Source organism: Podarcis muralis, chromosome 10 (assembly GCF_964188315.1).
Source record: "Podarcis muralis chromosome 10, rPodMur119.hap1.1, whole genome shotgun sequence".
In the NCBI taxonomy this organism is placed as follows: domain Eukaryota; kingdom Metazoa; phylum Chordata; class Lepidosauria; order Squamata; family Lacertidae; genus Podarcis; species Podarcis muralis.
The window spans coordinates 47,190,838-47,205,990 of NC_135664.1; the positions used below are offsets into that span (position 1 = coordinate 47,190,838).

A 15,153-nucleotide genomic window follows, 5' to 3' on the forward strand; every position below is an offset into this window, starting at 1 on the left:
TGGTCATGCAGCATTAAAAATAAATACATCTATCTTTTACATCTAGAAGACAAGAGCACTTTTACATCCTCCAGCTTAGCACCAGCTCTTTGAAAGACCGCTGAAATAAAAGACCCAACAAGTGCTGCAAGTCTTCAGTACATGAAAATTCAATGGCTCTAGAGCTGCCAATAAAAATACTTTTCTGCATGCCTTCACGTTATGAAATGGGTCACCCACTGGCACACTCAGGAGACAATTTCTAGCTGATGTTAGAGACTGTATTAATAGGAAAGAGATATTTTGTTTGACTTGTAAGCCATGCACATAATGGAAACTCTGTAAAGCAAAAAGGATATTGCAGGAAAGAGTCAGTCGTTCAATCTTGTTACATTCAGAAAAGAATAATGAATTTCAGAAAGGCAGCTTTGTCAAGTTATACATACAATGTGCAACCTGATTGGGGTTACATGGGCATAGCTGGAGGGGGGCAGCTGCCCCTACTAAACAATACAAAACAATACAAATCTGAGGTTCTGTCCCCCCCAACAAAAGCCTTCCCCCCAACAAAAATCCTGGCTACACCCATGTGTGGTTAAAAATTGTATTAAGTAAAGACCTTAATTTGTTGTCTTGCAAACTGATGTGGCCCCTGCAGAGATTTGCCAGTTTTTACTGGCTCAGATCCTCTGCTTTTAATAGCATAATGACACACATAAATCCATCCCCCCCCCCCCCCGATTTATCACTAACAGGGGGAAACTTTGCCTGTTAAATGTCTGCATGTCAGGCTGCTGTTGATACACAGCAGCAGGGCCTATACTACAAGCCGGCATGTGATACGATTTAAGGTTGATCAGTAGTTTGAAACATTCTTCTGCTCAGCTACTAGAGGCTCTGACTAAAGTCCAGCTAATGATAACTTAATTCAGATATTTTTCAGAGCCAACCAATTTGCACAGTCTTTGAATTTAGTTAGCGACTATGATTCATATTGTGCAAGCATGCTGAAGTGCGTGCTTATTTGCTCAGCTCTTGGGCAATTTGCTTTAGACTTAGAGGACAACAGCATTCTTTTAGGGAGCAGTCTCACAGCAGAAACCGACCAGAAGACAGGGAAACACTGAAGATCACTTTTTAAAATTAATTAGAAGTTAGCTTCCCCCCAAAAATGAAAAATAATCTCCTTTTCTCAAATGGGAGAAATTAGTTTTAAAACCAGGTGTTTACCAGCCAAAGCAAAAGAGTTGGCAGGTCTGTTTTTGTGGTTAGTAAAATACATGCTTTATTGTTCTGGTTAAAGGCTGAGCTATGCTACTTAGAATACTCCCTTTCTAGGACCAATGGTCAGGGATGATGGGAATTGTAGTCCGAAAACATCTGGCGGGCCGAGTTTGGGGATGCCTGGTTTAAAGAAAAACCTTAATCTTTGCCATCCGAGACAACTGATAACAAAATGGTTCAAAATATAAGATATAAATCTGTATGTGTGCTAAGAGTAGGATGATTGAATTAAAAGTTTGGTTAGAAAAGTGGCTTCAAAGTGGTCAATCTGCACAGGCTTAAGAGAGCACACCTTGCATTCAACATTACCTTGCATTCGTGAAAAGAAGAGTTAATAATTCATCACTCATCCTCTTGTTCTCAATTTAATGCCTGTTCAGGTTGCAGTTCTCATCTCCTTAGCCAGCATTATACATAGCACCTTATCCCCCCAAAAAATCTGGTTTAAATTAGTCAACACAATTACCTCCAACAACAGACAGCGATATTGCTGATTTCTATCACATCTGTTTTTGTTCACTACCAAACAGGATGAGGAAGATAATGTTACACTGTTGTGTATATTTTATGTGTAAAGATGATAACCCTGTTGTCTTGACTCCTGCAACTTTGTTTCTCTCCATGCTTTTTTTCATTTCCTCTTTTGCTCTCTCCACCTCCAGTTGATAATATTTACAGAAGCACATGACAGTAACGTGCCTAGGATGGAGTCAGATTTGGCATCACATTGTGCAAAGCCTCTTACAGAATGTTAGATCATACTCAGGAGAGAAAAATGAAATATTTATAATAATGAAGTCATACTGTCAGTGCCTGAAAAACTTGGATAGGGATCCGGGTTTTGCCATCCCCACCTGAACCCACTCCAACTCCCCCAGAGAACTGGACCAAATTATACCAGAACTTATTTTTCTCTCCCTCTCAAACATCTAGCTAAGCTACCCCAACTCTTCTCTCTTCAGGTAGCCATGACTATTTGTGGAGGAAGCACCCACTGTGGTCGTCTAACATTCAATAGAGGCAGTGTGGTGTAAATATGAAGAGTGTTGGGCCCAATTTAAAACCCCACTCACCTATGAGTGGGTGACCTTGAGCCAGTCACTCTAACCTCCATCATAGGGTTCTTGTGAAGATAAAGAGGGATGGGGGACACCATGTATGTCAGTCACCCTGAGCTCCTTGAAGGAAGGGCAGCATAGAAATATAGTAATATTCTCCCTAGCTGCATACAAATGAATAGGAAATGTTACTGCTTGGTCACAGCATTTGTGAAAACTTTGTTCAGCAGCCTCATTTAGCATGGGAAAGGGGCTTCTGGAGGGTCAATATTGTCAAACCATTGGGAGTCAGAAACCCTTGACGATCTACTAGTGATTAACCTTCTGCCCTCCTCTTAAGCCCAGCAAAGAGTGTTTTGGAGTGGTTTCAAACATTACAGACCCTGAGACATCTGGGTGATTCAGACTATTTCTTTATTTAACTCCACTTATGAGTCACTTCCCATAAAATATATTGAAGTGATTTCAGTCCTAGGCTGAATTCCTGGCATTTCTGGGTGTTTGTTTAAGAAAGCAAAAAATTGGGTAGCAGGGTGATGTGAAAAACCTTTGTCCCAGACCCTGGAGAATCACTTCCGGGCAGAGTAAACAACACCAGGCCAGATCATGGACAAAAAGTTTGATATGATGAAAGGTAGTCTTGCATATTTTTGTGTATTTTGACAGTGCGATCCTCTGACTCCCAAGCTTAAGACTGTCACCTGAGTTCTCCCTGCTTTCAATAACGTTTGTGCTGTCATAATAATTGTTGCTTCAGAGTATGCAACTTCTCGAAAGAGTACTACCTTCTTAGACCCATCTATCTAATTTCCCAGACTGCATTTCACATTTCCAAGACCAGAAAATGTGTGCAAATTGCCATAACGATTCACCATTAAGCATTTAGCCACACTTTTATTACCACCATTATCATAGTTTGTCATCAGAGTCAGGATATGAACTACAACTCTCAAGAGGCTTGACTTTCAGAAGCACATTTTCTTCTTGGGATTCCTAGGCACTTACTAGTTCACATTTCCTTATTTGGTACAGAGCTGCATGAGCAACATAAATATGGAATTGAAGTTTATATGCCCCTGTATCCCAAAATTAGCTTTGGATTATTGCATATCATCACAGTGACCAGGATAAAATCCGAGTGCAGTTGCTACAGAAAGGACATTTCACCATTTAAAACAACTGTACATAAAAGAGGTTGTCTAATCTATCCATTTATAATGGCCTTAACAACACTGTAGAACACGGAAAGATAGACTGCAATGAAGAGCACACAGACTACCTTCACCTGCTTCAAAGTTGCACTTGTTTCTTGCATAGCAAAAGCATTCCTCATTCTGATGTTGGTCTGGAATCTCACATGCAGAGGAATATTGGTGCCATCTAAACCATACTTGCCTGGCCCACTGGTTATGTGTTCAGTGGCCACAACAAACTTTAGTGTAGCAAAAGTCTGTGGTATGTCCTTTAAGATGGAAAACGAAGGGCCCCCAAAACGGGAGCACAAAGACATGCAGGGATGTGGGAGTGTACTGGTGATGTGGTCTAAGATCTTCGCTTTGCAGGCTGAACTCAGTGTGGGTCTGACCAAGTTAAAAAGCAGGGTCAGTGCACATTTTGTTACTTTTGCTGTCAGCTGTAAAGCTTCCTGAACTCCATCAAGCAATCCCAGGAAGAGCGAGAAAATAATTTGCTTCATGACTGGTCGCAACACTGTCTGGTAGGTTTCATAGTTTTCTTGGAGGAAGGGGCTCATGGAGTGGTGCAGCTGGTGCCTTGTAGATAAAATAGCTGGCAGACTTCTTTGTTTCAGGAACCCTAGCAATTCCAGAGCCCATTTGGCAGCACACCATTGCAAGACACCAGCCAAATAAAAACACAAGTACCTTGCAGCTGCCCGAGAATGCCATAGGATTTTAAGTGCTGGGACTAGCACTTCCTTCCAGAGCTTCCTGATGAGAATTAAATGCATGGCACGTAACATCTTTAGGCTGCAGTGCCACAAGATGAAGATCCCAGTCACTTGCACAGTGACCCAACAGAAGACTAGCTTGACTATGGTGGCCAAGGGGCGCAATAGCGGCATGTAGACTTTCACCAATAGGTAATGCATAAAGTAGAAGAGTAGCATGAGCTGGGTTTGGGGCAGCAGCCTCAAAGTCAGCTGCGCCATGTACATCACAGTTTGCTTCCCAATTGGCTGGTAAATGGAAGGCCCCGCTTCTCACCTGCCATTTTGTTAATGTTGACCCCTTAGAAGCAAGGCCATGCTCATCCCAGCACAAATGTCTTGCCTTGCTTTGCCTTGCCTCTTCTGACTTGAGCCATCTGTTTTTGGACTCCCCTTATGTAACTGGGTGATGATGACACCACAGTAGATTGCATCAGAAAGAGGGCTAAGTGTGGTTATGCTGGGGTGGGATTGCTACCTTGAGCTCCAGCCTTTCCAAACCATGAGCTTTAAAAAACCCCTCTAATGGGCAGGATTCAGGCTACAACCCCATAGTGGGGGGGAAGTCCTGACCATATGTCAGGAGTGCTCTGATGGTGTTTCCTGCTTGGCAGGGGGTTGGACTCGATGGCCCTTGTGGTCTATTCCAACTCTATGATTCTAAGTTCACAGATAAGAAGCTGGAGTGTGCTTGGGTGTTGGGGATGCTGGAAAGAGATGGGCCATACTCAGTACAATTTCTGTGGGTCAGTAAAAGCACAGAGCTGCCTGAGCATCAGTGACAGCAGTGCAGGGAAGCAGAAGGGATTTTCTGTAAGGAATACTGTAATTTTCTTCCTCAGTCTCCTCCTTCCTCTTTATTATACCTAATAAAATGTGTATATCACATGACTGTAAATAAACAAACAAAACCACAAAGCGGTTCTGAGAAAAACCTCTTCCGACTTGGAAGAGGGGCTGCTGGAGAGATCTATGGAACCCGAAAGCTTGCATATTCAGCCATTACCAAACTTTAACAGATGCCTCCAAACTAACACCATCTTTTCTGCTTTGTACATCCTACTGCTGTTGGGGGGGGGGGGCGGAATATAGGTTTATGCTGGACTCCCGCGTCGTTGATAATACTGTCCTTTCATAGACAAATTTAGGGCCCAATTTTCCGACCTCCAGTATTATGACTAGATAGAGACACCCCTCCCTGATCCCCCATTAAAAAGATGGCATTTGCTTCCTCGTACGCATGCACGAGTTTAATGAGGGACCTCTCGAAAAGCAGTCCTTCACGCGAAATCGCATCTTCGGAGGAATGCAAAACCCTCCCGGCATCCGTAGCCTTTACTTAAAAAAAAAAAAAGTTATCGTTTCCTTTTGTCTCCTCGCGATATTTCGCATAGATGATTACAGTGCACGTGGGACCGATTTGGAAACGCATGCGCACGCGTATCGACTGGATGCGTCTGCGCACGCCTAGGAAGCGAAGGGGATAAATAGCGCACGCGCGCCTTTTTACTTCCCTTCTACATCGGCTCGGAGACAAAATGGTAGGTGGTAGTTGGGCTTTGCGGGAAACATGCAATCCGCTGCCATCGGGTCAGTGGTGATTCCGGCCGTGCTCAATCCCGGTCTATCTCGTTTTAGGGTCTTTGTTGAAGGCATACCGAGAATAATTTGGGTGCTACATACGCCTCACTCCTTAACGGGGTCCTGGGCCTATTCTCATTCCCGATAGCTGCTGAGTTGGCCTAACGTGAGGTTGCCTGCCGTCATCTCTTACCTCATCTAAAGAAAGGGTGTCTTGAAATTGCTGAAACTTGTTATAGCTACGTAGGCAGCAATTCCATACTTAGGCGGAAGGCCCCATTGGGACTTACTTCTGAGTAGACGTGCATAAGATTCGTATTGTTATTCCGGAGTGCATTGGTAGCATCGCCCTTGCTAAAACGCCTTGAACATATTTTGTCAGGTCATTGCATGTGGTTGACTAGAACAGTTCCACCAAGGAGCGTGGTCTGCCATGGCTCTTCATGCAGGAATGGGAGGGCGTGTGGCTGTCCGGATGTTGCTGGCTCCAGCTGCTTCTATCCCTGATCTTTGGCTGGGGCTGAGGGGCGATAGTTTATTTTTATAGTATAATCTTTTTATTTTATTGGAGGGACAAGTTGTACTGTACTTAGTAAATGCTTTATGCTCTTGTCTTAAAAACAAAAAGCCTCCATTATCTCCGGTTATGGTTGAAGAGTTAACTATAAAAGAGCCATCCTGACTGTATTTTTATAGAAATCTCTCATAGGGTGGGTTGGTTATTTAATGCAACATTGTGATCCTTGTGTACCTGTGTGAGATGTAGTATTGCCAACCTTGCAAGGAAAACAGGCTAGGCACGTTGCTTGGCATGCACTGCATTACTGTACACAACAGAAGCACACTTTAGTGTTGCTCCCAAGGGATTTATTATGGGCAAGGGAAGTTTCTCTCCCAGGGTGTTTAGAGCATTTCCTTGCCTTCCTAAGAACCCTGAGGTTGAGGACTTGCAAAGCTGTCTCCTACTAAGCAAAATGTCTTTGCCTCCCTTCTAGTCCCACCGCAAGTTTTCAGCTCCCAGGCATGGGTCTTTGGGCTTTCTGCCTCGCAAGCGTAGCCGTCGGCACAGAGGCAAGGTGAAGAGCTTTCCTAAAGATGACCCCAGCAAGCCCATCCACCTCACTGCATTTCTTGGATACAAAGCTGGCATGACCCACATTGTCCGTGAAGTTGACAGACCTGGCTCCAGTATGTATTTCTTCTCTTGGGAGGGAAGTTAAATTGATACTTGGCATTGATATACAGTGGTACCTCGGGTTACATACGCTTCAGGTTACATACGCTTAGCTAAGGTGGTGCTTCAGGTTAAGAACAGTTTCAGGTTAAGAACGGACCTCCGGAACGAATTAAGTACTTAACCCGAGGTACCACTGTACTTTAGGACACTTCACATAATAATTTTCAATACTACTACAATGTGACATTATTAGCTTTGTTATTTTAGATGAAGGTGTGAGGCTGGAAGGCAGCAGCTTGCCTGAGTTTACTTGCTTCATAGCCAAGATGGAGTATGTATGAGCCGGGACTTGCTGTTCTACACTACCAGTCCATGTGCGCTATCATTCCTAGTAGGCAGAAGAAAGAAGTGGATTGTTCTGATCACCAGGGTTGTTGTTTATTTGTGTTTGAAAAGACCAGGCAAAAGAATTGTTGCTGCACCTATTCCTCACCTTATGCACTCCTTTAGCTTTTCAGGACAGCACATATGCCCCATGTTAGCCTTTAACCTGACAACAGAAGGATTAGCTTGCTTTTGGATGATGTTTTAATTTCCCTCAGTTATATAAACTAGGCTCATTGCTATCTTTTAGTGCTCATCTGTTCTGTTATCTGTTTCATAGAGGTCAACAAGAAGGAAGTTGTTGAGGCAGTTACTGTGGTGGAAACCCCTCCCATGGTGATTGTGGGGATTGTCGGCTATGTTGAAACTCCCCGTGGCCTTCGCACCTTCAAGACCATCTTTGCCGAGCATATCAGCGATGAGTGCAAGCGTCGGTTCTACAAGAACTGGTAATTATGGCTGAGATTCTAAAGTTCCCTGAGTTAGGAAGATGCAGGAACAGTTAGCCCCAATTATATTGCTCTCTTGTAGAACTATGTAGAACTGAGTTGGCAGCAACTCAGTTTATATTGCACTAAGGGGGTACAGTTTTATGATACCCTCTTGGGTATGTGAACACTACAGATGATGATTTCTCGACGGGCGGACATTAAAAAATCACCTTTGGTGCTTGTTGCTGATTGTCGAGCACTGACTGTAGTTTGCTATCTTAGGAGAGTGTAGTATGACTTCTTTCCTGGTGGCAACAAATTTCTAGTTGAGTTGCCTCCTGGTATAGTCTTAACATGGATCTTGGGAAGGATTTCTCCTCCTTACAGTGTGGCATGTTCATGTTAATCAGGGTGCTATAACCGGTAACCTTCCTGAATATCTGAACTTGAGGTATGCAAATGTAAAAGTTGCCCTTTAAGATTTGTGGTTGTTTATGTTAGGAAGGTAACAGTGGCATTATGGTGTTAAAAGGCAAGATTGGAAAGCTATAAGTGAGTAAAGTGAAGTTAACCCTATGAAGTAGAAATGGAGCTTCTAAGGCAGAATACATTTTCTTAATTACTGTTCTGTGCAGTGCATATTAATGTTCTTTGTATGAAATTATGGCAGCTCCGCTCAGCTCTGGCAGTCTTGCCCTTGCTTGATGAGCTCCAGGCTCCGCTTGCTGGTGGAAAAGGCTCCTTAGAAGCCAGCAATGAGCCAAAACTGATTCCTGTGGCAGCTTCTTCCACTCAACCACCTCTCTGGGTGGGCTGATGAAGGGCTCTGCCAATCCCCATCTCTGCTCTGCTCCTCCTTGAAGGCATAAGTCCAAGAAGAAGGCCTTTACCAAGTACTGCAAGAAGTGGCAGGATGAAGAAGGCAAGAAACAACTGGAGAAGGACTTCAACAGCATGAAGAAGTACTGCCAGGTTATCAGGGTCATAGCTCACACTCAGGTGAGCTCTTGCCTTGCCTATTTCCTGAAGCACATATGAATTCACAGATAGTTTAATGTCAATGGCCAAAGATCTGCTAATAGCAGATTAAACAGTTGGCTGGTAGTGCTTTTAAAGTCTTGTGAAGTAAATGGGGCCTCATTGCACCTGGTATTTGATGTAATATTTACCTAGAAGCTATTGTGCCATGATGCACTTACTATCTTTCAACCCTTTGACTTAGCCCTTTTTAAATACAGCTTTGTGACTGAAAAATTGGACGATGCTTTATAAGCCTTTCAGAATCCTTTTAATGGAATATTGAAAACCAGAAAGTGGCAAGTACTGGAAGGATACAGGATTTTGTCAGTTCAGTCAAACCTTGCTGCCCCACAATATAGTTTATTTCTTCAAAGGTTTTATAATTTGGCTATTTTACAATAATTTGTCTAAAGGCTCTTGTTTAACTTGTGAAGGGTCTTGATTCTAATATATGCAATGAGCTGTTGATGAATGCATCAGAAAAGAAATGTGGGGTCCTTTGATACAGCCTTTAAAATGCATTGTTTGGCTCAGAAGGCCCTCAAGGAGAATGATGGCATTGGATGAAATTTATGTCATTGGTTAATGTTGCAAACATAATTTTTTGTAAAAGCATTAAATTATCCTTCACTTTGGATTGATTGAGCTAGAAATAATAATTGATACTGAAAAAATGCAAACATGATTAGGCATTTTGCCACAACCAATGCATTAACTCTTTATTTGGTATCTCAGATGCGAATGCTTCCGCTTCGGCAAAAGAAGTCTCACTTGATGGAAATCCAGGTGAATGGTGGCACTGTAGCTGAGAAGGTGGATTGGGCTCGAGTGAAGCTGGAGCAGCAAGTGCCCGTGTCGACTGTCTTTGGCCAGGATGAAATGATTGATGTCATTGGCGTCACAAAGGGCAAGGGGTACAAAGGTAATTTATTTCCCAGTCAACAATATGTCAAAGATTAAACTACTAAGGGAGTGTCCTTAACATCCTATGTAGTTTATTTGGCTTTGGCATAAAGAGGGTTGGCAAAATATTCTTGGTTTGCAAGAGGCTGTTCAGTGATGAGATCATGGAATATGCACTGGGCGCAGTGCCCGATACCCATGAGGAGTCATTCCATGCTGCCTTCCTTCTGAGACCAGCTTTGCAAGAAATGGGAGGAGAGGGTTTGGTCACTTCAGGGTGGTCATTTGTAGGATCCCTTTATTTTAGTATAGTAATCTCACGTGTCTGGAAGACATTTCAGTGATTTCCCACACAGTTGAGGCTCCAGTCAATTAGATGTTGGAGCTAAGTAGTTCTAACAAGTTCCATGTCTCTTCCTCTTAGGTGTTACCAGCCGATGGCACACCAAAAAACTGCCCCGTAAGACTCACAGGGGTCTGCGTAAAGTGGCTTGTATTGGTGCTTGGCATCCTGCTCGTGTGGCCTTCTCTGTGGCTCGAGCTGGTCAGAAGGGGTACCATCACCGCACAGAAATCAATAAGAAGGTATGGATGTGCTTTGCATAATAATAATAATAATAATAATAATAATAATAATAATAATAATAATAATATTAACAACAATCCACTCCAGCTGAAGCTTGAATGTGTTCTGTGTTCATAAAATGTTACTGCAGAACGGCAGGTGGGTAGAAAGAGATTGTGGTGTTATTAGAGGTTGGTTTACTTAGCTGGATTTGAGCCCATGACTGAAAAAGTTCTGTGCCAAGCTCTTCTACAACAGTGTCCGCTTCACTTACCACTTGCCCTACAGCACTGCAGGTTGTATAAGAATGCAGCATTTCACTAAAGAGCAACCCATTCTGCTAAAATTCTATATGGAAATCTTGTCCTAGTTGAGCAGTTGGGACAATATAGTTCCATACCAGTAATGTCACTTGCTGGCCAATCTCTACCTCCCCCTCAACTGTAAATATGTGAGTGCATTCTTAAAATGGTTATGAGTCATTGCAAGTTCTAAAGATAGTCACTGCAGTTGATTACAAGCATTGTAATGGTACAACTTGCTTATAAATATAACTTTCCAAAGTGAAACATTGATAAGCTTAACGTGTAGGAGATACCAGTGTACCAGCTAATACAAAGATTGCAACTTCCTGGGAAATTAAAGGTTTTTTAAAGAGGTATGTCCTGATTGGTGGGCCACAAATCTTTGTGTGGCTTTTGAGCCAGGATTATTTTTTTTGTGGTCACCACCAATCACTCTTGACATGCTTGAGTGACAAGGTCTTTTTACATTTGTTTAGGGTTAATTAAGGCAAGAAACATTGGAAACCTACAGCTGTTCAGAATCTTGCCTTCTCAAAACCTATAATGGGAAATTAGACCTCTATAGTAGGGATCTGTGAGTTGCCAGGTGTCACCAGATTCATAAACTCTGGTGTTATTTTTTTTTGTGTGTTTCATTGTTGAAAAGTATTCATTTCTTTCTCCCCTTTTTTTGTTTTTCACATAGATCTACAAGATTGGCCAAGGATACACAATCAAGGATGGCAAGCTGATCAAAAACAATGCTTCAACAGAGTATGATCAGTCTGACAAGAGTATTAATCCTCTGGTGAGTGGCTTTCAAATTTAAATGTGGGGGTCTGGGTAGAACATCATTGAGTGGAAGCCTGTGTGTCCCTCAAAGATTTGCCACTGTTGCATTTTGGAGGCATAGAGTAACCTTCAGTGCTCTTAGTTTTAAGTTGTCCTCTTAACAGTTCCTAAAGGTGCCATTCACTTCAACATAAACCATCTCCCCCACCTTTTACCCCTTCAGTGATAGTTTGCCATGAGTTCTGCCTTCTGCTTTGGCTGGACATTAAAATCTCTGGCCTCTGAATCCCATTGGGGGTTGAGAGGAAACTGCAGAATTCAGAATATTGGTGGTATGTAGTACTAAATAATTGCCATACACATTTATTTGCTCTTCTCACACAGGGCGGATTTGTCCATTATGGTGAAGTGACCAATGATTTTATCATGTTGAAAGGCTGTGTTGTTGGGACCAAGAAGAGAGTTCTCACTCTGCGCAAGGTGAGCAGTGGAAGGGTGGTGACTGATCTCTTTGAAGTTTCCTTTGCTAGATGAGGTGGTGTAGCTGTCTGTTTGAATATTGTAAGCTCTCCAATAATGTCAGGGTGCTAGAAGGCTAGCATTTTCTGTACCAGATTGTGACACTAAAAACAGCAAATGGGGGCATGCACACTGCTTCCAATAGATCAGCTTCTCCAAGAAGTGTGTGAGGGCTTTTATTGCTCATGGGCCTCTTTACATTCTTAGAACAGCATACAGCAACCAGGCTTTCCAGCAGGGACAATCCTCAGGTTGTTGGCTGCTGACCTCTGTCTATATAGTTAGGCCATAATCATGTATTGGCAAATCAGGCCTAAATTCTTCTTAAATGGCACATTATGCACAGTGGTTGAATGCAGGCCTGAGATCTAAAGTTAATATTGTTATTCAAGCCACATACCAGGCGGGTGGGGGGCGTTAGAATTTGCAGTACAATGTAGTAGTGAAGCTTGAAGAGCTGTAGAAAAATGTTTCTGAATTACTGGCTTTCCATCGCTTAACCCTTTCCATTTGAGATTTTGCAGTTGCCTGCCAGTCGGCCTTACTCTATGTCCTTTCCCCCCTAGTCCTTGCTTGTGCAGACCAAGCGTCGGGCCCTGGAGAAGATTGACTTGAAATTTATTGACACCACTTCCAAATTTGGTCATGGCCGCTTCCAGACAGCTGAGGAGAAGAAGGTTTTCATGGTAAGAGCACTTCCTTTCTAGTATCCAGTATATAAGCTACTTGCTGCATCTGCTTTTAAGAAAATGGTGTTTTGAATTGATCTTTTAATGCCTATGTAATTGAACAGTGGGCAACACAGAAATTTGTTTGAAGGTGTGTGAAAAGGCTTACTAATGGTTCAGGATTAGGATCAGCTCTTGCATGTGTAAATAGATTAAATGGTATTGGCATAGTCTCAGTTCAGCCCTAGTACATTCAAATACAATTGGGGGACCTTTGTGTGCATTTACCTACTCCAAATTTGCAGTTAAGGCACAACAGTAGTTGCTCACATAAGAATCTTGCTGACCACACTTTGTCTAGCATTTTTGGGAATCTCCAGAACCAGCAAGCATTAAGTGGTCCCTTAGGAATGTAACCAGTAGTCCACTAGTGAACTGCTATATGCTGTGGCCAGTTGGTGGCAGCAGACTTTTAACAATTGTGTTGTGTTCCATAGTCTATTGGCTTCTGTCTCTTTTTTTAAAAAAATCCACCTGTTAATTAATGTTAAATGGTTTGGGATGTGTCTTGAGATTATGGATCTCCTGTTGTTTAGACTGACACATTTCTATTTTCTTTGCAGGGACCACTCAAGAAAGATCGCATTGCCAAAGAAGAGACCGCTTAATTTCTGGAATGCTGTTCTGGCTTGTAGTCTTATAATAAAGCTACAAATATCAAATACACTGTCTGCTTCATGTTTTATGAATGATAGAAATGTAATTGGTCTTTAGGTGGGCTGTGATAATTGCTTGGGTTTTAAAATGTTATATAGCATTGCTCTTCTGCAAGACAGGATGCTATGTGGCGGATTCACCCTCATTTCAGTAGACTTGCTGATGTATGGGCAGCAAACTTAACACAGAATCAAGTGTAAAAGCATCTGCTCCTAGAAACAGTTGGTTTCGAATAATGAATTTAAATGAAAATTTAGTTTGAAATAAGATAGGAACATAAGAAGCTACCTTTAGACCAAGTCAGACCTTTGTGTTAAGGCAGTATTGCCTGCATGGACAAGCAAGGTTTCACAAGGCCTTCTCCATTCTGCCTGGAAATACCCTTGGTTGAACCGGGCACCTTTTATATGCAAACCCCACCCCCACTTTTCTCATAATACAATGTTCCGCTTTACGGCAACCACAAATCTTTCCTGTCGGGACTGGTACATTCCTTTAGTAATGCCACACACTAGGACTGCTCCAAAATGAGGCAAGGTAGGTTGTCCAGTACACTCTGTTCCAAGGTTGCTTGGAAGGAAATTTCGGTTGAATAGGTATACAACATAAAGGAATCTGGTTTAAACCAAAATGCTTTGTCTGCATGATGGTGCACTAATTTTGGGAACATCACTGCTGTGAAGTATTGGGTGACATTTTCCTTATGCAATGTTGGTGGCCCCACCTACATCATCTAACATGCAGTAGGGAGGGGTCTCCTTCACCAGCAAAGCAGCACCCAGCAGGATTGAATCTTCCCATTTCCAGGTGATGAGCGGAGAGTGCAATGCTACCAGCTGCATAGGGTTGCTTTGCCAGCACTTATTGACAGGATTCAGTACCCAACCTCCTTGGCCCTATGGATGATCCCCTGGATAAGACTGACCTGTATGCCCGATGTTCCCCACTCCTGTGCTAAGCAACTCTAGCTCCTTAATACACAGGACTCTTGAAGGAGAACCTACCTGCATTTCTAACCCAGATGTACAGGGAGGGTCACAAACAGAAATAGCCTGGTTCATGTTTCTTCGCTGCTTTGAATACATAAAAGCCTTGCACCTGCACCATCCCTTGCTCCCTGGTCTGTTTTTCCAGAGTCTGCAGTTCACTTGAACCACAGGATTTGAGTGATTATAATTGAAGATGAGGCTTTGTGCAGGAGGTGTGAGGTGATGGACAAGCTCAGATTCCAGTATATCTCAATTTCTCTCCAGGTTTGCTCTGCGCTGCCACCTGACACATTTAGAAATCCACCTGACGAAAACTCTGGCTGCAGCCTTCAAAGAAAGCTAGGACAAAATGCTATCAAATTTAATAATAATACCAGTGGAATCCGCATTTTTAGGAAAGCATTACTATTTTTATTTATGTTTATATTCCCAGCACCTCAAGGTGGCATACTTGTTTCTCTTCATTCCCACGATTCTCAACAACCCTGTGAGGAGGTAGCAAAGTATTTCCTGTAATGCACAGTTTATGGGCATTCTCTCAGGAATGTGGGAATGTGTAAGAACATAAAGGATGTTTCTCATTTGAGTCCTAAACTGGATCTCATTTGAATCAGGTTTGCTATAGACCAGTGTTGCCCAAAGATATGGTCTGTGGACCACCAGTGGTCCCAAATATTCATGTGGGGCATGGCAGAAAGTTTTAATTAAAAATGAACGACTTTAGCATCTAGTACAGCGCATTACAGTGGCAAAACAGCAGCAAGAAAAATCATTAAGGGGTATGTATGCCAATGCCCTCATCAATGCATCTCCTGTTTTCCACAGTGACCAAGCTTCAATATAAAATAGCTCAG

General features: G+C 42.6%; 1 protein-coding gene and 2 non-coding genes across 3 annotated transcripts; all 3 read left to right on the forward strand.

Annotated features, from left to right (window-relative positions):
* Positions 1-5,669: 5,669 nt before the first annotated feature.
* RPL3 (ribosomal protein L3) lies at positions 5,670-13,315 on the forward strand. The gene is made up of 10 exons (XM_028746146.2): positions 5,670-5,810; positions 6,846-7,038; positions 7,692-7,860; positions 8,706-8,841; positions 9,598-9,784; positions 10,190-10,350; positions 11,321-11,422; positions 11,791-11,886; positions 12,492-12,611; positions 13,217-13,315. The coding sequence occupies exons 1-10, from the start codon at positions 5,808-5,810 to the stop codon at positions 13,259-13,261; spliced, it is 1,212 nt and encodes a 403-aa protein (XP_028601979.1). The 5' UTR covers positions 5,670-5,807; the 3' UTR covers positions 13,262-13,315.
* On the forward strand, positions 8,653-8,705 carry LOC114606078 (small nucleolar RNA U82P). The gene has a single exon (XR_003708773.1). It is a non-coding gene; the product is annotated as a small nucleolar RNA U82P (small nucleolar RNA).
* LOC114606077 (small nucleolar RNA U83B) lies at positions 9,911-10,003 on the forward strand. The gene has a single exon (XR_003708772.1). It is a non-coding gene; the product is annotated as a small nucleolar RNA U83B (small nucleolar RNA).
* Positions 13,316-15,153: the final 1,838 nt, after the last annotated feature.

Coding starts and splice junctions, on each gene's coding strand:
- RPL3 (XM_028746146.2), top strand. Junction 8,842..9,597: donor GGGTCATAGCTCACACTCAG/GTGAGCTCTTGC, acceptor TTGGTATCTCAG/ATGCGAATGCTTCCGCTTCG. Junction 10,351..11,320: donor GCACAGAAATCAATAAGAAG/GTATGGATGTGC, acceptor TTTTTCACATAG/ATCTACAAGATTGGCCAAGG.